Source organism: Cygnus olor, chromosome 1 (assembly GCF_009769625.2).
Source record: "Cygnus olor isolate bCygOlo1 chromosome 1, bCygOlo1.pri.v2, whole genome shotgun sequence".
NCBI classification, from domain to species: Eukaryota; Metazoa; Chordata; class Aves; order Anseriformes; family Anatidae; genus Cygnus; species Cygnus olor.
The window spans coordinates 16,428,432-16,452,198 of record NC_049169.1 but is presented as its reverse complement, the minus strand read 5'-3'; the positions used below and the strand labels follow the sequence as shown (position 1 = coordinate 16,452,198).

Below are 23,767 nucleotides of genomic sequence, written 5' to 3'. Positions count from 1 at the left end.
GCGCTGCCCACAAAATGCAAGAGGCAGGCCTACCAACAGCCAAAAAAATTCAGATTTGCCCTAAGCAAAGTGCAGGAAGAAAGAGTCTGGAAGACGGACCAGTGGCAGCAACATGGAAGGACAGCGCTGAAGTAACCTAAGAGCTCACACAGCTCAGCCCCCTCCAACAACCCAGAATCAAATACACATGTGGATTTGTCTAACACATTCTTAAAAGTCCTAAATGACAATCCCAATATATCTGCCAATAGCCAGCAGAGCCAGGGCCAGGCTGGGATGCATTTGGGCCCTGCGGCCCTAATGCTGTTCTCCTGCCTCGCCTTTATGGCCCAGTTTGCACTTAGGCAGTTCGGTTTCCCTCCCTGTAAGAAGCAATTCGCACTGTTCTCATTTTCCATTTTAGCCTCTTGATTTTGGATCCATTCTCCAGTTTCTCATACTCATTTTGAATCTTAACCCTGTCTGTGAGGATGCCTGGAGCCCTTTGGCAACAGCTGCAGATTTTACAGGCTACCTTCCATTTCATCTTCCAGCCCGTGAATGAAAATATCAAATAAAACCAAGCCCAGGAGGGATCTTGTAAAACATCCCTTCTTGCCCAGAGAGTTTTGCACCTACCTCATATCGAATAACATCAGCCCTCGCTGCCTGTGTTTGGTGTGAGAGTACATGGTGCCGGACAGTATCAAAGCCTTTACTTGAAGACGTGTCCCATCTGCTGCTGCTCCTTTATCCAACATGCCAGGCACCGCAGGAAGGAAGAAAATTAGATTAGTCTGATGGGTGTTGCAGAGACCATGTTAACTCATTAGTGGCTTGGAAATACTTACAAAGTATTTCTCAGTGTCCCTAGGACCCCCTCTGGGGCTCTGTGCCAGGCCAGTGTCTGTCCTCTTGGCCAGAGCCAGCAGCTGCTGCAGGTCCTCTGGTGGGGCCTGGGGTCACCTAGGGTATCTGCTCCTTCACACCCAAATATTACTTAAAATCACAGAATGGTTTGGGATGAAAGAGACCTTAAAAATCATCTAATTCCAACCCCCTGCCATGGGCAGGGACACCTCCCACCAGACCAGGCTGCCCAAAGCCCCATCCAGCCTGGCCTTGAACACCTCCAGGGATGGGGCATCCACAGCTGCTCTGGGCAGCCTGTGCCAAGGCCTTGCCAACTCCGAGTGAATGATTTCTTCCAAACACCTAATCTAAGTCTGCCCTTTTTCAGTTTAAAGCCATTCCCCCTTGTCCTATCACTACACCCCTGACAAAGAGTCCCTCCCCAGCTTTCCTGCAGGCCCCATTTAGGCACTGGCAGGGCGCTGTAAGGTGTCCTCGGAGCCTTCTCTTCTCCAGGCTGAACAACCCCAACTCTCTCAGCCTGTCTTCCTAGGAGAGGAGCTCCAGCCCTCTGATCATCCTCATGGCCCTACTCCGGACTTGTTCCAACAGGTCCATGTTCTTCTTGTGCTGGGGGCCCCAGAGCTGAACACAGGGCTCCAGGTGAGGTCTCATGAGAGCAGAGCAGAGGGGGACAATCCCCTCCCTCGCCCTGCTGGCCATGCTTCTGACGTATTCTGACCATATTTTCTGTATCTGAAGGGGGAGCAGCCTGGTGTCTGCGTGAGCTGGTGAAGGCAGTCAAGGCCCGGAGCTGAGCCAGGAGATGTGGCACGGGTTGAGCTGGGCCCAACCACCCCCATACGGGTGCTCAGCAGGGAGCCCGGCTGGGAAAACGCAGTCCCACCGATGGGCTGCTGGAAAATGGGGTGGAAACCCATCCGAGAGCAATTCCTCTGCATCAAGCCTTGAAAGGCTGCCAGGGCAAGGAAAAGAAATTAAAAGAGAGAAAAGTGGGACCCCCCTCCCATCCACACTTCAGGAGCCCATCTGGACCTGCGCAAAGCCAGTGTTTTAAGTCAGATCCACTCAGGAAATAGAAATGAACTCAAAGCTGCAGCTTTCCAGGTGCTGCCACTCTCTTTCATTAAAATAGTTGCTGTGTGTCCAGCTGGGTTGTTCCCAGAATTAATTTCTTATGGGCTTGTTTTGTCATTTTTTTTTCCCCTACAAATATAACAGCTTGCAAAAATGCCAGCCTCTTTGGCCAACATGTAGGAAAACCTCTCGCTTTTGGTCATTTAACAGCAACTCTTCATAAATATGTCTTTAATGATCTTGTTTGCGTTTTAAGGCTATAGCACTTCCCAAGTAAAGAACATAGTTTTTAAAAAATCCTTTTGTTAGATATCAACACACTCAAGGAAATAACAAGCATGTGAAGTTCTGTGTGTATATGAACTTTTATTTTTTTAATGCAGTGAAAGTATTTATAGCCTAGGAGTGACTCCAGGGCCGTGCAGGGTGAGGGACGCAGTTCTCTGATCCGCACGGGCCACAGCTGAGGGTGCTGCAACTGCCCTGGTGGAGCTTGGAAGAGCATCCTCTGCGTCACAGCTGTGGCAGGAATAAAAGGGTGAGAGAAATGCAGAGGGCAGGCGTGCACGATGCCCCCGCACACCAGCAAGGAGAGGTTCCCATAAAATCACTCAGAAGCAGCAAAACCTCCAGCACTAGCAAGCGAGGTACAAATCTCCCCAAGAGGTCTGCAACAGAAAGTCAAGCAGATTCTGCCGTGGCGTGATTACTTAGAAAGAAAAAGAAGGAAGAACACGTTGACAGCACATGGTAAGCCACCCATCGTAAAATAGCTCTGATGGAGTGAGCACCCTGAAGGTACAGAGATGAGAGTGCTCTTCAATCAGAACAGCCGCACTTCTAGTGCCTGCTCATCAGATCTCTTTTTTTATAAAAGGAACCTACAGCAGTAACTTCATTAGTTATAAAAGCAGCTCCTGAAAGGCCTGTATGTTCAAAGAGGGTGAAGAATACCTGGCTTTAAAGGAAATAAATAGCCCTCTCACCTGGACCCATTCCACACAGACCCTTCAGGTGAGGAACATCCCACCAAATCTGGTAGGAGGCAGCCCCAGCTGTGTTGGAGAGCAAGTGAGGCAGACAGGTTTCCAGGCGAAGCAGTAAATCACCCCTGCACAACACATGTTCACTTGGAGAAAAATCCGTAAATGTTATTACGCATTTCAATTCACTGGACAAAACGAATAAGAAACCTTGGATCGTTAACTCCTTCCCTTCCAGCTGCACAGGTAACACATTTTGGGGATGGAGAGGTTGGGGAATGAAAGGTTCAGGAAAAAAGCCCTGCAGGGTGGTAAAGAAAATCTACCACTGGCACAAAATTGCCAAAATAACAGGAGCAAGTGGGTGGCCAATACACAGCTGTGCTCCACTGGGCTGTCCAGGAGAGGACATGGTTGTGACTGATCTCATTTGGATATGCCAAACACAAGCCGAAAGCAGTTTGTTTGCTTTTTTTTTTCTCCTAGCTCAGCTATATGACATGAGCATGGTGTTTGGCTTGTTGGTAGCTCCCCACACCTCACCTGGCCCCCAGCAGGGCACAGGGTGCTGAGCTTGCCACAACGAGTGGCACAGATCCACACAAGTTGTCCTTTGGGATTTGCTGGAAGATCCTTTCATGTTAAACCCTTCTTGTCTCTCTCTAAGCAGGGAGGAGCCCTGCTGCCCTGGGGCTGTATTTTCATGAGGGGTGCTCAGTGCAGCGATGTTAGCTACGGGAATCGGTCACCGTTGGAGCCTATTGCTGTTAAGATACCTGTGCCTGGACCAGCCCTTCCAACAGATCAGATCAGATCCTTCACAGGATCAGCCCTTTAGGCTTAGAGTACAGACACGTTCCTCCTGCTCCATGATTGATGCTTAGCCTCTGGGTTCAATAAGGAGTAAACTGGCATGCAACCACCTTAAAGCCCTCTCCTCTCCAAACATCCCCTCTAAGTAGCACATTCTCTTTTCTGCAGTTCAAACACAGGTGTTGGCCTTGAGTGCAGACAAGTCACACCAAGCGTGGACGGTCTCTGCTCCATGAAATGGCCACGTTACCTAAATATAGTTTAACACCCAGCTGCGAACCAGCTCACAGAGATTTTTCTTCTGTTATCTCCTCCTGTAAAAGCTAGGTGTAAAACTTGTCCAGTGTTAAAGTCTTTTACCACAAAAACACCTCCTTTAGTATTTTAAACCAGTGTAGGCTATTCTGATTCTATAGTTTTTGTAACATTTATCTCTCTATATATATGTCTATTTTTTTGTTTGATTCTATATTTCTTTGTAATAAAAAATTGATCTTCAGTTTTAAAGCCATGTCTTTAAAGCCAAACCTTTCAGCCTTGAAATAAATGAATTGCACAGTTTCACTGCACACAGCAAAGTTGCTAGCAGATTTCCTCTGTCATGGAGCTGGATGGCATGACAAGACCTGCAGAGACCTTCATGTACTCCTAGGGAGGAACGATAGATAAATGTGTGTACAGGCAAAAAACCTTCGACCTTAAGTAACTAGATTAACATAAAAACTACCTTTAATCCAGCACCAAACTTAAATCCACCAGATGCCTCATCGTATCTAGTTATGGCACGTTGCTGTCTTTTTACATTTATAATCCATCCTTCTTTGATGTTTATAATTTTATATAGCTCCTCACCTAGCAGCACAAACCCGTACCAGGGTGGCTGAGAGTTGCCATCAGGCAGGAGCTGCAGCAGGACCGGGGACTCGTCCTTCGAGGTGTGCGGGTGGTCAGAGAGATCTGTGCTACTACTTCTCATGTTTAGATGGAAATCTCCCTGGACTGCTTGAAATAAGAAAAGAAATGTTACACAGATGGTTCAGCCCCTCCATCTCTCCCACTGACACCCTAGTGCACTGCAGTGAGCAGCGGCCAGCCCAGGATTTCCCTGCTGTGCTGGCGTGCATCAGCCCCGGAGCAAGCAATAGATGGGGAGACATAGACAGGGACCTTCCCAGCACCTGCCCCAGGGGAGAGGAGCACGTGGCAGCTTCATGGTATTGCAGTGGTGGTGGGGAGGGTTTGGGAGTATCCAGGGCTGTCTGATTTGGTTTGCTTGGATAAATTAAACAATTTGACTTTCGTTAAAGAAGATAGCACCTAATCCATTCAGAGAAATCTGCAGTTTCAAGCTGACTTTCTCCACTCCGTGCTCAGTCTGACTGACAGAGCTATCAGCTGGCCCCAAACCCCCCAGCTCACACACCTTAGCCTCCCTCCACACCAGCTTTTCTTATAAGCCCCCTTCCCTTGAACAGCTTCTTGCATTCAGAAGAGATACCCCAGTCTCCAGCTCACCAGACCTCTGGAGAAGCTGAAGAAATGCTCATCGGTATCAGGACCAGCAGGCAGGAGATGGAAAGGTTCCATCCTTTAAAGGGGATACAGCTTGAAGAAGGCATCACTGCAGAGCAGATGGTGCTGCATGCTTGCCATGGCCTGCTTTTACTGATTGCCTGACTCAGAGGCTGTTTGGTAACATGGAGAGGCCTTTGTAGCTTATTCTGCTGTCCCTTGCTGCAGAACCCCAAAACTTCCCATGTGGAAAAGCAGTAGCACAGTCCTTCACTGCACCTTCCTGTGCTGGAGTGTCCAAGCTGAAAATGGGTTTGTTATGTTTGGACAAAGGAAAAGGGAATGGAAAATACAATTTTGGCTCTGCAGGACCAGCCACAGATGGGGACACCACCACATTGTCCCTTGACTGGGAAAGGAGCAAAGACAGGAGAGCCAATAGGCCAGCTTTAACACAAACACTTTTAGAAAAAGACAGCACTCTGCAAGTTTTGAGACATTATACACTCAGCAACACAGGTTTTACACATGCTCACGGGGTACAAGAGCAATTTCTATTCAGTTAGCTGGGATAAGTCATGGTTTTTCAGTTCTGTGACCCAAATCTTGTTATCATTTTCTCTGCTTTGGAACGGAAAAGTCCTTCTTAAAATAGTTATTCACTTAAGTCTCTGAAGCCATGTATTTCAAGAGCTAAAAAACTTAATGACAACTTGAAGGTGAAATCACCTGCTTGCAGTCTTCTGCCTGAAGTGGGAGAAAAATGACAAAAAGACGATTCATTTTAAAAAGCATGCAGATACTGATCTACTTCAGGACTTCCACAGGAGATCAAAATGAAAATTCACATGCCAGCCAGCCCGTTCCTATCAAATTTGATCCAAAGCAAGCCAAGTTCCAGCCTTGACAAAGGTTTCCTGTGAGAGACAGCGTCGGCACCAGGCCCGGCTGCCCCACAGGCGCTGCCATCGTGGTGGCCCAGCCCTCGGGCACCAAAACTCTTACCTTGGTGCTGCCAAGGTGTGTTACAGCTGTGTCTCTACCGTTTTCACTGCTGTTTCACAATAGGCCTGGCCAGGCTGCAAGCCTCAGGGCTGGGCAGGATTCAGGCACCACTCTCATCTCGGTGCTGCCTGCTAACACTGAAACCACCCCTCTCTGTGCAAATGCAGTCAGCTTGTGTATCACAGCCTAGCTTCAGCATTAGAAATGCGCCTCAGAAAATAAAAATCACTGTGCCAGAGAGCCTGTGTAGGAGAGGAGCCAGGAGTGGTCGAGATCCTTGCCTGGGAGAAATGTGTGGGAAGGGAAGAGAAACATATTGTCCCCTTCAAACAGTGCAAGCTATTTGGAAATGCTGAACTTTAAACATGCAACCTCATGCTGCTTGAAGTGTGCAACCTGTTGTAAAACACCCCATGCAATTTGAATGTCACAAATGCCTACTGATTTATTTCTCTCAGAGGTACAGTGAGATTCATTGGGAGCAGTATCAGCAATTGCTTTACTGTGTTGAAGCTCTTTGCTCATCACCATGGCACAAAGTTTCATCACCATGAAACTGCAGCCTCCATTCTTTAGCCAATGTAGCTCTGCTTACCAAAGCACAGGAAGGCCCATCTGAACATCGGGAAATATTTCTTTATTGAGCGGGTGACCAAGCACTGGCACAGGCTGCCCAGAGAGGCTGTGGGGGTCTCCTCCTTGGAGACCTTCAGAAGCCGCCTGGACGTGGTCCTGGGCAGCCTGCTCTGGGTGTCCCTGCTTGGGCAGGGGTTGGAGCAGCTGGCCTCCAGAGAGCCCTGCCAGCCTCAGCAGTCCTGCAGTTTATTTTTTAGTCACCTGTTCATCAGAAGTGGTTTCTTCAGCAGAGCCATGACATTCAGCTCTGATGATAAAATCCAAGTCCCTGAGCCTCTAAGGGGAATTGAGACCATTGCTAGAGAGTTTTCCATGGAAGAGCAGCATGTTACCTTATCAGTTTTCTACACTAGCCATCCTGGATTGCTGCTGCATCCAGTTTTAAGAATGTTTAAAGAAAAGCAGGGAAGCACACCTCCCTCCTACTGTAGCTGCTCACGGTGTGACCTACGCCAGCTACACTACAAGAAACACTGGCCGAACTCTCCTGCCATGAGCAAAAGTGGGATCTCTTTGCCAGAACTGCTGAAGTCTTCATAAGGATGTTGAAAGCACTTCTGACTTCTGCATCGACTGTGCCTTGGCCAAGTGTTAGCCAAAAAACACCACCTCGGTGTTTTTTGCAGTGGTTGTTGTTATGAAAGTATTTTCAAGGCCTATTCAAAGCTATCAAGTAGTTTTACCCAGAAAACATTTTCAGAGCAGGTTCAAAAGACTAAGAAAAAGTGAGCTTAAAATTAGGGAGCTGGGAAGCAGCTGTATGCGTCCTGGTTCATTTGATCTGAGCTCCAAGCAGAGTTTGGTACCTCTATGTCCAAGACCTGATATTATCTCCAGGGGGCTGGGGCATGGCCAGAAGCAGACATTTAGGTGGCTATGAGAACTTAGGAACACTTTATTAAGTTGAAGATTTGTTGCTGGCTATACAATAACTAAATTTTGGACTTCTAGATCCCAAGGAATTTATATGTTTAAATTCTTCGAGGCATATAGGAAAGGCAGCACTACCTGGTGGAAATATGAAAGCAAAAAGCACTTACACAAGACAATAAAATAAAATAATGGTTAGAAACTAGTAGTGTCAAACAGAGCCTTAAGCTAAACGAAGTCACCACCTTGGGCTAACACTGGTTCTGAAGTCATTCACTGCTTTTGAAGACCTGTTCCTTTGGTTTCCAGGTGCTGTCAGCCACAATGGTAGCTACTCAGCAACCTTAGGACTTCAAATACCAGTAACTTGTCTCAGACCAAGCTCCTGAAGGAGGGTTGCAGCCCCTCAGGCCTGGGAGATGCCTGCTGTCTCTTGCTAGTGCTGGGAAACATGGGGTCCTTGGCTGCAGGAGGTGGTCACTGGTGGTGTGTGTGTCACCAAGAGCCATGGCAGGGAGGCCAGCAGCCTAGGACATGTCAGTGGTGATGAAAAAGAGACAGACTTGATCTCCCCTGAGACATTGAGACCCTGAACCTGCAGCTGTACCAAAGGAGGGACAGGCCTTGTGTGCTCATCAGGCTGGGAAGTGGTAACCTTTGTAATGGTGAAGGCTGGGAACTGGTGAGCCCTGGAGCCAAGATGGCTGCTGCTCCCCCTGCAGCCACACAAGGCCAGTGCTGTGGTAACAAGTGAGTTGAGAGCTTTTTCCACCAGTCTCCATGCCAGGGGAGCCCTGGCCCTGCAGCAGCACCAGGAGGAAGCAACAAGTGACAGCAGGGGGACATTCCCTGCCACAGGGGACAGGGGCTCCAGCGACTGACCTGACCCGCTGCCTAGGGAGGTTTGCGGCTCACCAGGAGACTCTGGTGGACTGGGCTGGTGAGCAAAGGTGGCGTGGTGATCCAGACAGAAAAGGCCTTGAAAAACGAAATAGGCTGAAGAGGCCCCAGCCCAAACATACCCACACAAATGAGCATGATGGGGGATGTTGTCACAATTCTGTTGGGAACTCAACTTGACAGGATATCCCTCCAGAGGGCCTGCACACCTACAAATACAGGCTGGTGAATACACAGGAGGAATTAGGGGCTTGCGTGCAGTTGCAGGGCTACAGTCTCATTGGGATCACAGGGTGGGTAGTTCACAGAACAGGAGTGCCATGATGGATGGGTCCAGGCTCTTCAGAAAGGACAGCTGGGAAAGCGAGGAGCAGGGGTCTCCCAGGACATTAGAGAGCAGCAGGAAGGCATGGACCTCTGCCTGGGGGTGGGCAGCGAGCTACCTCAGGGTTATGTGTTAGGATTAGGGGCCTGACCTACATGGGTGATGGTGCTGTTGGTGCCTGCTACAGACTGCGGAGTCAGGAAGAACTAGGTGAGGCTTGCTTCCGACAAGTCAAAGAAGGCTCATGTTTACAGGCCCTGGTCCCCCGGTGGACTTCAACCACCCCAATACCTGCTGGAGGGACAACACTAAGGCACCAGGAGGTCTCTGGAGTGCTGATGATAACTTTCTGACACAGATGAGGAGCTGATGAGGGCAAATTGGAACATCTGTCATAGAAGAAGCAGCTGTGACTATCCAGCCTTTAAAAGGGAAGAGCCAGAGGGATCTTATCAATGCAGGTTTGTGGAGTCTCCATCCTTGGAGATATTCAAAACCTGACAATATGGTCCTAAACAACAGGCTCTAGTTGCCCCTGCTTTGAGCAGAGGAGTTGTACATGTTCTCCAGCGGTCCCTTCCCATTTTTGCAATCCTGTGAATTTTACAGAAAGTGAATTTTGAAGACATGGGAATATCTGTGTCCTTTTTCTTGTACTCACAGTTAAAGCTATCTCTACCAGGAGTGTATCAAATAACAAACATACCTGTAAGTGATGTACAATGAAGTAACAATAAAAACCACACTAATATTACACAAAACATTTCTGAAGATTTTAATGGGGACATTTACTGGAAAATTCAGATGAGGAAAACATGGAACATTAACATGTTATCAATTAATGACATTTTGCAAAGAAAAAATTCAGGAAAGACAAAGAGAATATTGGGAAAACACAATCATGACCGAGACCCGTAACATGACTACCGTAACACAAGTCAAGAGCTGACATGAAGCATCAACAGTCTTTACTGTTAACCTGCACCTGGCCAGGCACTCTGAATACAGACTTAAATTGAATCGATTTCAGCACCAGTGAAAAAGGATGGCTTTTGTCTGCTCCCAGATCTTTTGTAATGTCGAATGAATATCGAAGATTTTAACAGTCCTGTTTTTCCCCCCCACACACAAAGCTCCCTGAACTGTGTGTTGAACTTTGCCAGATTCAGCTGGACACAGAAGAGTGTCTTCTCCCCCTTATATTTCCACACTTTGGAGAAAAGTGATTACTTGTAACTTTTCTCACAAGAAGGAATACAAGGAATTCTTAGAAGAAACTAAGACACCAGAAAAGGACAGGAGGTGACGTGTAACCCAAGCTTTCAAATCTGCTGAAATGATCTATTCATGTTAGAGCTTTCCTACTGCCCAAACTGGATGCAATTTCAAAGTTCTACACCCACTTAATAAATCTTGCTCCTGCATAGTTACCTTTTATTACTGTGTGGAAATACAGGAATTTATTTTTGTTGACTTGCTATAATGAAGTTTTATTCAAAGTGCAGGGTGTTCTTGATATACACTCAATCCTAACTGCGTATAATTTGGACAGAAGTATTTGGTTCTTCCTAATAACCACTCCATTTTGACACGTGGCACAATCCAAGATCTAATTATTATCTGGTCTATATTAAGTTAGCTATATAATAAGGAAACGCGTATGAAATTGCATTTTTCTGAAGCATGACAACGTATTGTCTCTTCCAGCCTCTGCCCTCAGTAGTTAACAAAAAATTAGTTGTGTGAAAAAATTAAATATCAAGACTGTTTTAAAGCTCCTAGATCTCTATTTCTGAATAGCAAACATTTTAAAACATTACTTAGTACAGTTTAAGAATCTAGAACATTTTTTATAAAACTACATCAGATTAAAAATAAATATCTGTTGCTCAGTGTTCAGGCAAAATACTGGACTTAAACATCATTCATTCCTTTCCCAGAGTTCAATGCATGAGCACACATTTACTGTAAAACACACAGACTTTACCTAGAAAACAGGTATCTTCAAGTAAGGAAAAAAAATATTTCACTTATACATAAAAGATAAGTTCATAATTTCAGCCATGATTCTTTTTATATTAAAATTCTTGTATTTGCAACTATCACTGAATAACTTCAAGACACTCCTTGATACGTATTAACATAAATACCACCACCCAGTTCAATAACGTTGTACCAAACTAGCTTCTGTTTTAAACCTCTTCAGTGCTAACAGTCAAGAGCTGGGACTAGATAGTCAACTGACCTTCAGAACGTACAAATCAATAAAAATATGTTTATTATTGTTTTTCTCATTCTCAGGCAGCAATTTTTTCACAGTCCTTCAATAAGCAAGCCCAGACGCTACGTTGCTGGTTCTACCTTATCAATGTCTTCCTTCTTTGCACCCTCCTCTCGGTTTTTGCCCTGTTGCATGGTAAACACCGATGGGCCCAGCCTTAGGATCTTCCCACTGCCCAGGCATTCATCACCCTTGTAGAACACAGCAAACTAGGAGATGAACACAGGGAAAGTTTTTTTCAGCTTCTGCAACTGCAGGCTGTGCAAGACCTGCTGGACGGTGATTATATGCATCTGTATTTGTTCTAACCAAATCTCAAGAAAAAAAATTAAACAGCACCGGAATTGCTGACTCACAAGAGTTTAAATACAAGTCTGATAGTAGACGTTTCCTGATGAACTTCTACAAGATTATCTGATAACTCTTCAGCTACTGTGGCGGAATGGTTTGTTCCAAAGAGAGCTTCCCTTCCCACAGGAGATGACACACATAACATCACCTGCATCTTCACTGTACCTTCCCTTGACAACTCTGCCCAGGCTACTGCGGCACTTCTCAAAAAAGGAGGGGACCAAGGTAGCCTGCTGCCAAAGGACTACTGAGGCAGACCACCTGGAGGAAGCAGCTGGGACTCACATGTGGGTTCATACAGGAGAGGAGGAGCACAGACCTCCTGGCCTGTCCCTCTCAGTAAAAAGCCCAGTTACAGGCTCCAGGCAGTCAGGGGTTTCTCAAACCTACCATCCGCTCTGGCAGGAGTCTTCACAGCTCAGCTCACTTCTCTTACTTCACCCCTCTCTGTTACAAACAGCCCTCAGACAATTGGCCTCAGGATGTATCCCACAGAGGCCCGGTTTTGGGGCATGCAGGAGATGTTTGAAAACCTCTAGTTCATAATGGGACGGTGTACACCCTTGTATTAGTGGTGTGGAGAGGCATCACTGCACATTACCCATTCTGGAAAACGAGCTTTGCTGAACACAGATCCTCACTAAACAAATTTGAACATTAAAACCACATTACACAACCTAATGAATTCTAAAATCTATTTCTTGAGGACAACAACAGATACCAGTTCTGCGTATATAACCGATTATCAGAGACCTTCTCGTATACTTCTAAAACTTGTAAGCCAGCCTCTCAGAACACATGGATAACAACAAGCTACCTTAAGCTGGAAACAAACATCTTGTAAAGTAGTGGATAAATAACCAAAACAGAGCTAACTGCTCTCACATGCAAGTAAATCACCTATTTTGTTCCAGCTGTTAAAAACACTTCTCTGTTTTACTAGTTACTCTATTTTCAAACCCCAAAATGGAAAGAAAGTTACTTCTAACAACTTACCTGCCCAGGTGTGAGAGCTCTTGTTGGCTTCACTAGTGTCACCCACACACTCCCATCTTGGTTTAGAGTCAGCACACAAGGCACTGGAGCAGAAAATGGCCAAACACCTGCCAGTTAATCCTTATGTTCACATTAAAACAAAATCAACTTTCATCACCAGGTGAAGCAGATCTAAGTCAACACACCACCACACAGAATTGTTTGATAAAAATACTAGAGAAACAGAAAGGCAAACCAAACATTTCAGCTGTTTCTGCAAAACTACGCTGAACACAATACTACTTCACAAACTGAATAAAAAATAACAGAAAAGCCACAAAAAAAAAACAGAACAAGGTTTGATTACCCAGTGCCATCTGGTGCTGAAACCTGAAATGACATTCCATCATTTTATCCCTAACGAGCTCTGCAGGAGGTTCCTCTGCTATCCAGTGCACTCGATTTGTCCGCAACAGGTCTCTGTACAGAGCAGGGTGATTTGTTGATGGTGCCTGAAAATACAACGTTTACTCAGTGGTGACGTTTTTGCCAAAGAGCCTAGGACTGTTGTGAAATAAAGCATGAAATACAGAAGCAGCATCAAGCCGTAACAAAACAAAGGCAAAACGAGTACAAAACCAAGCATTTATTAGCATTTATCAGCTTCCAGGTGGAAACCTTTAATGAAATAATATGCTAAAGCAAGCCTGAATTATTTGTCAGTCTTCTACATCTCAAGAGTCATGTCACTTCTTATATTTTTTTCTCCAATCCTATTTCTGCCTTCTTCAGGCCGAGTTCAGATCCCTTGTTGATTTGTATCACTCTTCCTTTTGTTCTAGAAGCAACAAGTATATTTCTAGTGCTGCAATATAATGAAGAAGCTCTTTCATTCGGAAAAAAAATACACAAGACAGTTTATATTTATAATCTAGGCTATGCTGCTAATCAAATCTTCAGTATCCCACTTCTGGATGGGTACTATCCTTAGAATTGCGGAAAGAACATTATAAATGCAATCCCTCATACTTTTTTTTTTTTAAACCTCCAAAGCATACTGCTGTCATATGAGAAATAAAATTGAAGATGCAAGTCAGACATCTTTGCTGAAATCAAGAGGATTTGCTTTATAAAAGCAGAATTTAAAACCTTCAAGTCAGTTCTCACAATGGGAAAAAGCAGGGACACGCACTGTATGAAAACAAGGATAAATCCCATATATTTTGTACATCGTTACTGAACAAAATTGAAGTCTGTACAAAGGGTGGCCTGCCAAGCCCCAGTCACTCCTTTGTTGGGGAGGTGTTGCACACACACACAGCCTTAAATTCTTAGTGGTCCTGTCTGCTTCCTCTCAACTCTGTTTTGATTACAATTTTCTTCCCCTCAGGCAAGTCAGCAAGTAGCAACACACCTCATTATAATCATATCAGTATCAAAATAACTTTAAGAACAGCATGAAACATTAACGAAGCTGGTGAGGTGCAGAGCTCCAATAACCTCTTATGATTAGTCATTAAAACACCAATGATTCACAGTAGTATATTCTGCCTCAGCTTTCACAACGATAAAACTATTACTGGCTATTACTTCCTTTACCTGAAAAAAAAATAGCAAAAGATAATACACCAAGACAATACACATTTTATGTACTTTGTCATAATTATTACAGAGAACTCATTTTTTTTTTTTTTGAGTAAAAAGTGAGAGCTCAGTAGACTGGTTGAGTTTTTCCAGCGTTTGCCATTTAACTGGAAAAAGCTTGCTGCCAAAATCTAAGGCAATCTTCCACTCACCAAAAGCCAGTCTGGACAAGGTGTTTCAGACCCGCAGATGCTGCGCTAGCTGGCACTTGTTTCCCCCAATAGGAGAGCCAAGAATTCTGCCCAAGGTAGGATCACATTCCGTACAGCAGGAGTCACGAAATGCTTGCATGAGGCATTCACAATGCCAGCGTTAATTAACTCACCACAAAGATATCTCCAGTGCTGACATCTTTATCTACAACAAACCAAGCATCCTTCCCATTTGTTAGCCCAGCCCTCTGGCCTATTGTGTAGAGGAACCAACCTAAAAAACACGAAAATGGAGCGCTGCTAGCACTTTTAATCTTTTACTTTCAAAAATATATTAAAAGCATTTCCCCAAAGCTTTACCACTAAGCAAAGAATAAAGAACCAAGTGTTTTAGAGAAGTGGGCCAATCACAAGTTAAGCCAACATCTACTTGAAAGTTTCCACCTGTACCTGAAGCACACAATTTCAAACTAAGCCGTTTCTACTATGGTACTCTTCCAAAAGCCAAACTTTTCTCTATTTCAGTTTCGACTTGTGGTTTTGCTATCAGTCTTACTAGTTCCCCTTACTACTGTATGTAGCAGTAGGACATCTCACTTCCGTATGTTACGCGGGGCAGGAGCTCTGTTCTGGCAGTTAGAGCTGAGGAGAGAGCAGAGGAAGCATACAGAAGGAAGGGAAGAGGTAACCTGCCCATTTCTGGCGATGTCCTACTGGCCATCACCAAGGGGCATGATTTTTCTGCAAAGTTTAGATACTAAAGAATCTGGAACTGAAGCAGTCATTTTAAAAGAATTACGTGAACAATGGTCTCTTGGTAAATTAACAATTACTTAGTAGCAACAGAGTAATCCTAATTTCTACAATTTACTTCCTTGCAACATGAAACAAAAAAAAAATCAAGTATCAGTTGTAGTTCACAGCTCTACATACCGTTTAAAGCAAGCTTTCCATGATTATTAGAGGAATCGAACTGGAAAAAATCTTCAATTTGTTTGGAATTTCACAAACTTTGTCGTTCTAAATGTAAGCAATATTAGTCCGTTTCTCTAAAAGCAGTTATCGAGGTGGGTTAGCCAATTACCTTTGTGTGTTCCCAGCACCTTCTTATCCTCAATGGAAACGAAGTTCCCTGGTCGAGGTTCTAAATACTACCAAATAGAAAGAGATTTAAGTTAAAACATGGCCCCCAAATACTCAAAATATATTTCAAGTTCTGTCACTACGTTCTCTTGGAGTTGGAAAATAGCTGTTCAACAAGCAAGCACTGTTCAATCAGCTTACTGCTTCTTCCCTCAGGCTGCCTGAGGGAGACAAGCAGGAGGGGCAGTCCCCATCAGCACGAATTCTGTGCTTCACTCCCCCCATCCTCATTTACAACAGCGAACAGCAGGTTTCAACCATTTGCCCCTCTCATATCCCAGTCACACGTCAGAGCCTAGCAGGCATAGGAGTGAGTTCGCTGAGTCCTGCTGATGCAGAAAGTGATGGGCTACGCACTGGTGGAGGGGCAAGCTTCCTCATACAGGCTGCTGGTGTTAGCTTCTGGTAGGCTTGGGACTGCAAAGGGAGATGCTACATAGTGCCAGCCACCAGCTGGCAGAAATTTTTCCGTAGACAGAACCAGAACAGATCACAGAGATTGCCGTAGGTTTAATGTTACTCACCTCCAGAAGGAATTTTTTGAAGTTTCTTTCACCAATGAAACAAACTCCCATACTCTGAAAAGGAAAAGTGGTACTGAATCCATAGAAAAGCAGAGAAAGCCATTGGAAGTAACGTATATTACTTATCTCATAAAATGAACAAACCCACAACATCTTCTCCAACATACGTAAACAATTCCTATACAGTAACAGTGAGAGCCATGAGCATAGGAGAGAAATAATAAAATATAAAACACATGTTTAGTAAAGGCATACGTTAAAACATTGGTGACTATATTGTACATATATTATAAACAGAAGTCTCTTTCAGATAACGTACAAAACTGATGTAAATTATATAGATACAGTCTATGTCTTGAAGTAAAACTTAAACAAGCAGGTTTTCCTTTCAGTTACTGCCTACATTCTTCAGATAACCATTTACGTGGAGAAATATAAACATTTAGAGCAATCAAGACTGTACCAGCACACAATTGCTGCCTCTATCATGTTTGTTAGGATCAAACCATGAAGTGTAAGTTCTTAGCCAGGGAAACAGATTTTTTTTTTTTTTGTTTTGTTTTGACAAAGTGACTGAAGACCAGTAGGACTCAGTCTCAGTGAAGACGTATTCAAAAACACTTCTAGTGCAGAAGCCCTTGAAAGCTACGGGAAACAAACATCAAGGCTTCTCACCTGCTGTAACAGAGAACACTTTCCTTAAGGCTTACAGCTTCCTATCTCATTCACCCTCACTTTAGTTCTTCTAAGACACAACGGCACACAAATTATCTGCAAGCTAAAATACAGAACTAACCACAAGCTCATAAAAGTACTTTCAAGCAGGCAGACAACTATAGAACTGCTTCCCAACCTATTCTATTATTGTTTGCTTAAACAGCTGATTGATCAGAGATTAAGGTTCAAAAAGTTCAGAAAAGTCCATTTCAGAGAGAAATACAAATCAAAAGAGTTTAAGTGTTACCATGCCTCTTTTTTCTTTAGCACATGATGAAGGCCATGTTCTGATGCTATCTTCTTTACGAAGCTTTTTGTTAAATCCCCTAAAGGAAAAATGGTTTTCCTCAAAGCATCCTGGGAGACTTGACTTAGAAAGAAGGTCTGGTCTTTAAAGAGGTCAGCTCCTTGAAGGAGTTTTACAGCTGCAAAGCACAGAACACAAAAAACAATTCAGTAACTGCTTTTAATATTTCAACTTCTTTTAGCATTTTGTTCAGTAATCAACGTTTTAATTTTTATTATTTCCAAACACACGTGAAAGACAGCATTTTTCAAGGCTTTCAAAATCTAATTGAAAATGTTTGAATATTTCCTCACCCCTGAGAAGATACAGAAACATTCTGATCTTCTACAATGCAGAACCTGAAAAAAAAATCTTACATTGCGCCATCGATTACACTACTGCAAGTTTCACTGGCAAGAACATCAATATTAAAGATGAGAACAGCTCTCACATAAGGGAGAATGAATATTTAAACATCCTAGAGCATACCGTTTTTAAAATAATTTTGCACATAAATCACACTGCTATAAATCAGTGATGTGAACAGTCACCACAGTTATTTCCAGTGAGTGATCTAAGGAGAGAAAAGTTTGACTTTCTTCTTTCATATAAAAAGTGAAAATAAATTCAGTGTAGTTTTTCAATCATGTTCTGTCCACTTTCTTTAAGAGCTAATAGCTCTGGTGATGTACAAACTCTACTGGTGCATTGCTTGGCTCAAGTGAACACTAACTACGGGCCAGTAGCTCAGTCACAACTGTTACTACAAATTCTCAGTAACAGGGCAGGAAGCCTGCTTAGACTATTACAAGACATTACAACTGTGAATCAGGCTGCCACAAGGACAGACCGTTGGTCCCACTGGAGCCATTTCAACTTCCCAGAAATAAAATCCAAGACAACGAAACATATAAAGCCCCATAAGTCCAGAACAAACAAACGAAAGTCAAGAAGCTGTAATATACAAACATCACCGTGGCAGCTTTGCAAGAGAGGAAGTTTGCAGGTTTCTTTCCCTTTGGGTGTACTATGTGCTTCATCAGTGCTTCAGCTGAGTTACTTTCCTGCATTATGGCCCACAGCAGAGCTATTTGGGAGATACCCACATTGCCATCCAAACTGCAATAGTTCCATGCAGAGTCAGACCCAGAACAGCATTAATCAAGCTGGCTCAGGTGCTGGTAACAACAGAACCACTGTGGTGCAGGTATCAACTTCTGATTATGTACAGCCACAGGCAGGCTATTAAAGTGAAGAGCAAAAGCTGCTGCTGCTGCTAGTACCTTTGCTGAGCTGGGAATTACAGCCTTAAAAATGTCTACGCTTGCTGCACTTGTACCTTTCGATTGCAGTGTAGGCAGAACCTTAATCTGCCTGGGAAAATCTGGCTTCTACAGGGGAATGGAGAAGGCACTGAATGAAAGATTCTTTTTTTCCCCAGTAAAATAATACTGGAGTCCAATTACTGTATAAAACAATGTTATTAATTTCAATGTTTCAAAGGTCATAAATCTAAAGATACTACCTAAGCATATCCCCATGATAAGGTCTATTATATACTGAATAGCCAAAGAATACATTCATTAAAAAAAAGGAACACATCGAGTAATTTTTACATAAGTCACTGAAAAACTTGACAAAGATTTCCTGAAATACTTCTCCAGGGTATGGAAGATAGCCCTGTCTCCTTAATCCACATTACAGCTCCTCCAGAACGTCGATTATTCCTGAAATGCTCATTCTTACCCCTCTGCACCTGGATTAGCAAATGTAATACTTGACTGGTCAGTGTAATTTTCAGTGAGGCAAATCTCCTGTTTTTGCCCGATCAGCCTTCTAGAGGCTGGGGTTTAATCAGTAATCACCATGTGTGAAGTCGCTAACTTCCCCAGTTCTGTGACACAAAATATAGTTTAAATTTCTCTTTCATACCTAGGATGAAATATAAAACTACTTACTATTTCTAACTTCAAACCGGTTTCTGAAAAGCCCTTGTGGTCTTTTAGTATATTTCTGATTAAAAACTTCCTCATCCTCCAGTGAGGTCCTAGCATAATGCCCAGTAGCAATTGCATCGGCTCCTTGCAAGGAAAAGAAAAGGAAAAAAATAAACAAAAAACTCACAAAGGCACATACTTGAAATTCACAGTGTAAAGCAGGGCTGTAAACATCTAGGAAAAAAGCAGAAAACAACGAAGGAAGAAAACCTAAGGAGAAGTCTTATACTGACAGGCATCACACCCCTGCTATTTAATCAACATGAACTGTTCATCAGCATGCTGGAATTTGTGTTTTTGTACTTTAAAGACCACCTAAGAATGTAAGATATAATGCTCAGGTCAACATGCATCCCTGAATTAAATCTGCTCCTAAATATATAACAGTAAATTCAAACCCAAATACTTTACAAATATTGAAATACTGCCACAGAGATGCACGATTTATGCAAACGACTGAATTCCTGTTTTTCCCCACCTTTCCAAAAGTTGCTACCATTTTAGCATTTCCCCCGCATACGCTGTGTACTGACGCACTTCAAAGAGCCTTACCAAGGTTATCCATAGCATAGTGAAGAAAGTAGTTGAATTTTATATGCTTGTTACACACAATATCAGGATTAGGTGTCCTTCCCAATTCATACTCTTTTAAGAAGTCACTATAAAATAAAGAGTCACATGTATATTAACATTATTAACACTGCACGATACTCTCCAAGACAGGAAGATCAGTTAAACGTGAAAACTTGAGACCCAGTCATATGAAGCATTTTATGTAAGAGATAAAATATCCATCAGCTTTTAACCTGTAAAAAACAATGCTTGCAGGATTTTCTCCAGACTGAGGGCATGGTCAAACCATCATTCACAATCTTGTACAGTACAGATGATTTATTAAACTACCATTACTCAGGGGAGACACAGCTATCCACTGTGCACATCCTACTCATCTCTTACAAAAGACTTATTTTTCAGAATTAAAAAAGCCTGATCAATTTTTCAAAGCTTTTCAAGCACCCGGCAGGAGATTATGTGTTCCAGCTGCAAGGACACTAGCTTAATCTGTGAGAGCATACCATAAGCAGTCATGGGACCTTGCCTTAACTTTATAGACGTTTTTTCCTGCCTTTTTCCCCCACTCAAAAAGTAAGTATAGTTTCTCATAGTCGAATTGTAGTTTTTTTTTACACTTTCATGCAACTAAAATGCTTAGCATTATTCGCTTGAAAACATTTAAATAGCTACTAATAAAATTAAATTAGCATTCAGTGATGCACAGAGATAGCAGAAGGCCCAATGTTTGCTTTAATTTGCTTGCCCTCAGTGGTCACTCAAGTCAAAAGGGACAGAGGGCAGAGCATGGAAAAGAATCTTTACCTGTATTTAAAAGAACTACTGAATCTCTCTGATGCAAAGACATGAAACAGACTCTGTACAGACCATGGGAAAGACAAGACCTGAGATAGTTCTCTTGATAAAAGGTGGTTTTTGATGAATAATCCTTTAAAGAGAGACTTCAGGGAATAAATTCAAGCTCAGCGATGACAGTAAGGAAAAAAGGCTTCTGGAACAAACCAAGATACTTACAACACGTTGTTTGGGAATGCCGTACTAATAAATGATGAGAAGCAAAAGGAAAGCTGATCTTCTGTGATCTTTGATTCATCATTTACAGCCATCCCCCACCCCGCAAGAGTTTTGATACCATTCATTCATTCTCTCACACCAAAAAAGAAAATGGAGTGAACCTTCCCAGAACAGGACCATTTTCTTCACTGAATGTGCAAGAGTTTTGTGTTTAACTTGATGCCACTGCAATGTGGCACAGAAATAGCACAACTAAGTTATTCCTCAGTTTCTTCTAAGACAAGGTAACAAGAGCACTACTTAAAGGAGGAGGAAAATGAACTAATGTTGAATAAGTAGGAGAGAAATTTAGTTGTTACACCAATACCTCCCTTCTTCTCCCTTCCAGGAAAATCCTTCAGCTTTCTCCATGCATAACTTTCTTCCATTACAGTAGAACAAAGTCATAGGAAGAGCAAATCTGAACATCCACTTTAGAGAACATCATCAAATTTGTCAGAAATTTTAAGAAGGCTAAGTCATGATTGCTCTGTGGTAAACTGGATTCAGTATATACTAATATAACGTACAACGCACTGCATAGATTACACAAACAAGGATAATAGCATCCCATGACATAATTTTTCCTCAAGCTACAATAATGTTGGGCCAGTATGTAGGAAAAAGAAATGAGCTGCAATAATGGAATTAACATGCATTCATAATAACTGTAGATAAACCTATTAATTTCAAAATTAACGAGTGTATTAAAATCAACGGTTAAATCGTGATGTTAAATGTGAATGAAAGAGAACACAATTCTGCGTTTAAGAAGCGTCACTACTTCCTTTTAGCACCAATTGTACTGCAATAAACTGCCTTTACCATCCTCACTTTTCACAGCAACGTGGCACTACGTTAATCTATTCCTGAAAGACCACCTGTTTTAAGTAGGTTTCTACCTGAATACTTCATTCCAATATTCCTTCACGTAGGAAACCTGGTGAAAAGGGATATCAAGCTTCTGACAAACCCGGTAAGCATCTTCGCAATCTCTGTCGACGGAGCAAGCTCCTTGCTCATCCAGAGGATCCCAGTTCTTCATGAAGACGCCCGTCACTTGGTAGCCTACCAAGGGAAGGCAAGGAATGACTGATAAACTGAAAATCTTATAGGGTGGGCCTTAAGACTGTGTTTTTCAAGGCAACTGCATCCTTCAGAAGATGTGAGAAACTTTGTATTATGCATGCACCCTGCTAGGAGTTTCACAGTACAGCTACCCCATAATATTTTCGCTGAGGGCAGAGCGATAGCTGACACCCAGATAAGCCGTTTATGAAATCCCCACGGCGACACCACACAATGCCGAGTTGCTTCGGCTTCCCCCTTCACTACCGGCGCCCCGAGCCCTGCCTCCCCCTCTCCCTCAGCCCCGGGGGGACCCGGCCGAGACCCGACGGGGGCCCGGCCGCCCTCGCCCACCTCGGCGCCTCAGCAGCAGCGCTGCCACGGCGCTGTCCACCCCGCCGGACACAGCGCAGGCGACATGGCGGCCCCCCGCCGCCCGCAGCATCGCCCCGGCCAGGATCGACCCGGCTCGGCCCCACCGCCCCTTCCTCCCCGCCGCCCGCCCCTTCCGCCGCCATGGCCACGGGGGCCGGGCTTAGCGTGAGGGGAGCGAGCGGGGCTGGGCGGTTTGTGGCGAGCAGGGGGAGCTTTTCTCGGCACAGCGGGTTGTCTGAGGGCAGGTGGGACGGGAGGTGGGTGGAGGAGGCGTTATTAAGGCAATTAAGGTGTAAAAGTTAGAGAAGGTGGCCCGAATTTGCTGCCCTTGACCCCCCCCGCGCAGTCAGCGGGAACCACCTCTGCCAGCTACTCATCGGCAAAGGACTTAAGTTGTACCGGATAAACCAAGCCGCAGTTAGACCCGGTGAAAATATTAATGTCTAGGGTCGATTGCTTCATGTTCGCTACCATTTAATGAGGCAGCAGCTGTGCCACATGCCGCAGGATGCAGGTCTGGAGGTCGGGGCAGCCCCCACCCATTGTGGACTTACTGCTGTGAAGTTTGGGCAAGTGACCTGCTCCTTGAAGGTGAAAAGTGCCTGAGTGGGATGTATCTACGTGCCTAGCTCTCCTTCAGATATCAGTGAATCCCACAACTATTCAGCTGGCCTGATGCCTGCTGTAGGACCGTGCAGGGATATGGTTTGCAGTGTAGCTGACACAGCCCACTGAGAATTGCCAATGAAATAGTTGTTACAGTCATCCCCCAAAACTGTTCTTAACTGACACATAACAGTTGATTCTCTCTCAGTTTCTGAAATAGGGCATAACCTAATTTTAAAAGAAAATCACAAATACACCAGTAATGTGAGAAAGAGGGTGTGTGGTGTTTCGTTGTTTTTGGTTGTTTTTAAAGTGTCCCTCTTTGTTTTCATTGGAACTGTACAAAGAACTAATTTCTGCACCCTGCTTAAAGGCTAGATGAAGACATGGTTTGAGTATTGCTTTAACTGAGCAGCACTGACTCATAAGTGAAATTTTAGTAAATGCCTTGGTTATCCATCTCACTTTTTGCAGAGGGAAAGCAGGAACAAGCAAAAAAAAGTACATGAATTCTACATCACAGTGGGTCATACTTAGTAGGAGGGGGTGGCAGGGTTGTTCCCTCTGACTCAGAAGTCTTCATAACCTTGCCAGAAGTCTTGGGTCACAAGTCTGACGCTGCAGTAACCACAGAAAAGGCAGCCGTGGTAAAAAGTAAAGTACCTCCAGCTAAAGCAGCCTTGTTCAACATCAGCGTTTAACAAACTCATCTGAACACTTTTTCCTATTTAGACAGTTGGTCTCAAAGTTACCAATGGATAGAATATTTCCAGAAGCTGATTAACTTTTTATACATTGATATACTAAGCTAATACATGCACAGCAGAAGCTTTTGGTCTCCAAAACAGGTATCTGACTTCAACAGTTATGTGCACTATTGTGTGCATTTTCATTTCCACTCACCTCTCTGTATTTAAAGTCTCCACATGTCATGAAAGTGTTGCAAACTCTAATTTTTCTGCTATTTGAAAGGGAGAAATTTAAGCCTTCAAATGTTAAGACCAAGCCATCTGGCAATAACATGCTGTTGCTTTCTTCTTTGAATCATA

General features: G+C 43.7%; 1 protein-coding gene across 3 annotated transcripts; it reads right to left on the bottom strand.

Moving 5' to 3' along the window:
* Positions 1–679: 679 nt before the first annotated feature.
* On the bottom strand, positions 680–22,247 carry TRMU (tRNA mitochondrial 2-thiouridylase). Of its 3 annotated transcripts, none has more exons than XM_040544745.1 (12): positions 22,092–22,247; positions 21,572–21,737; positions 19,596–19,702; positions 19,005–19,127; positions 17,013–17,185; positions 16,044–16,097; positions 15,461–15,527; positions 14,550–14,650; positions 12,948–13,092; positions 12,602–12,684; positions 11,335–11,463; positions 680–727 (listed from the first exon to the last, which is right to left on the bottom strand). In XM_040544745.1, exons 1-12 carry the CDS (start codon positions 22,180–22,182, stop codon positions 695–697), a joined length of 1,272 nt encoding a protein of 423 aa, XP_040400679.1. In that variant the 5' UTR covers positions 22,183–22,247; the 3' UTR covers positions 680–694. The 3 variants fall into 3 exon arrangements, with proteins under 3 accessions (XP_040400679.1, XP_040400681.1, XP_040400680.1); XM_040544747.1 differs by lacking the exon at positions 680–727 and adding an exon at positions 9,725–10,938; XM_040544746.1 differs by lacking the exon at positions 680–727 and having other exon boundaries at positions 9,725–11,463.
* Positions 22,248–23,767: the final 1,520 nt, after the last annotated feature.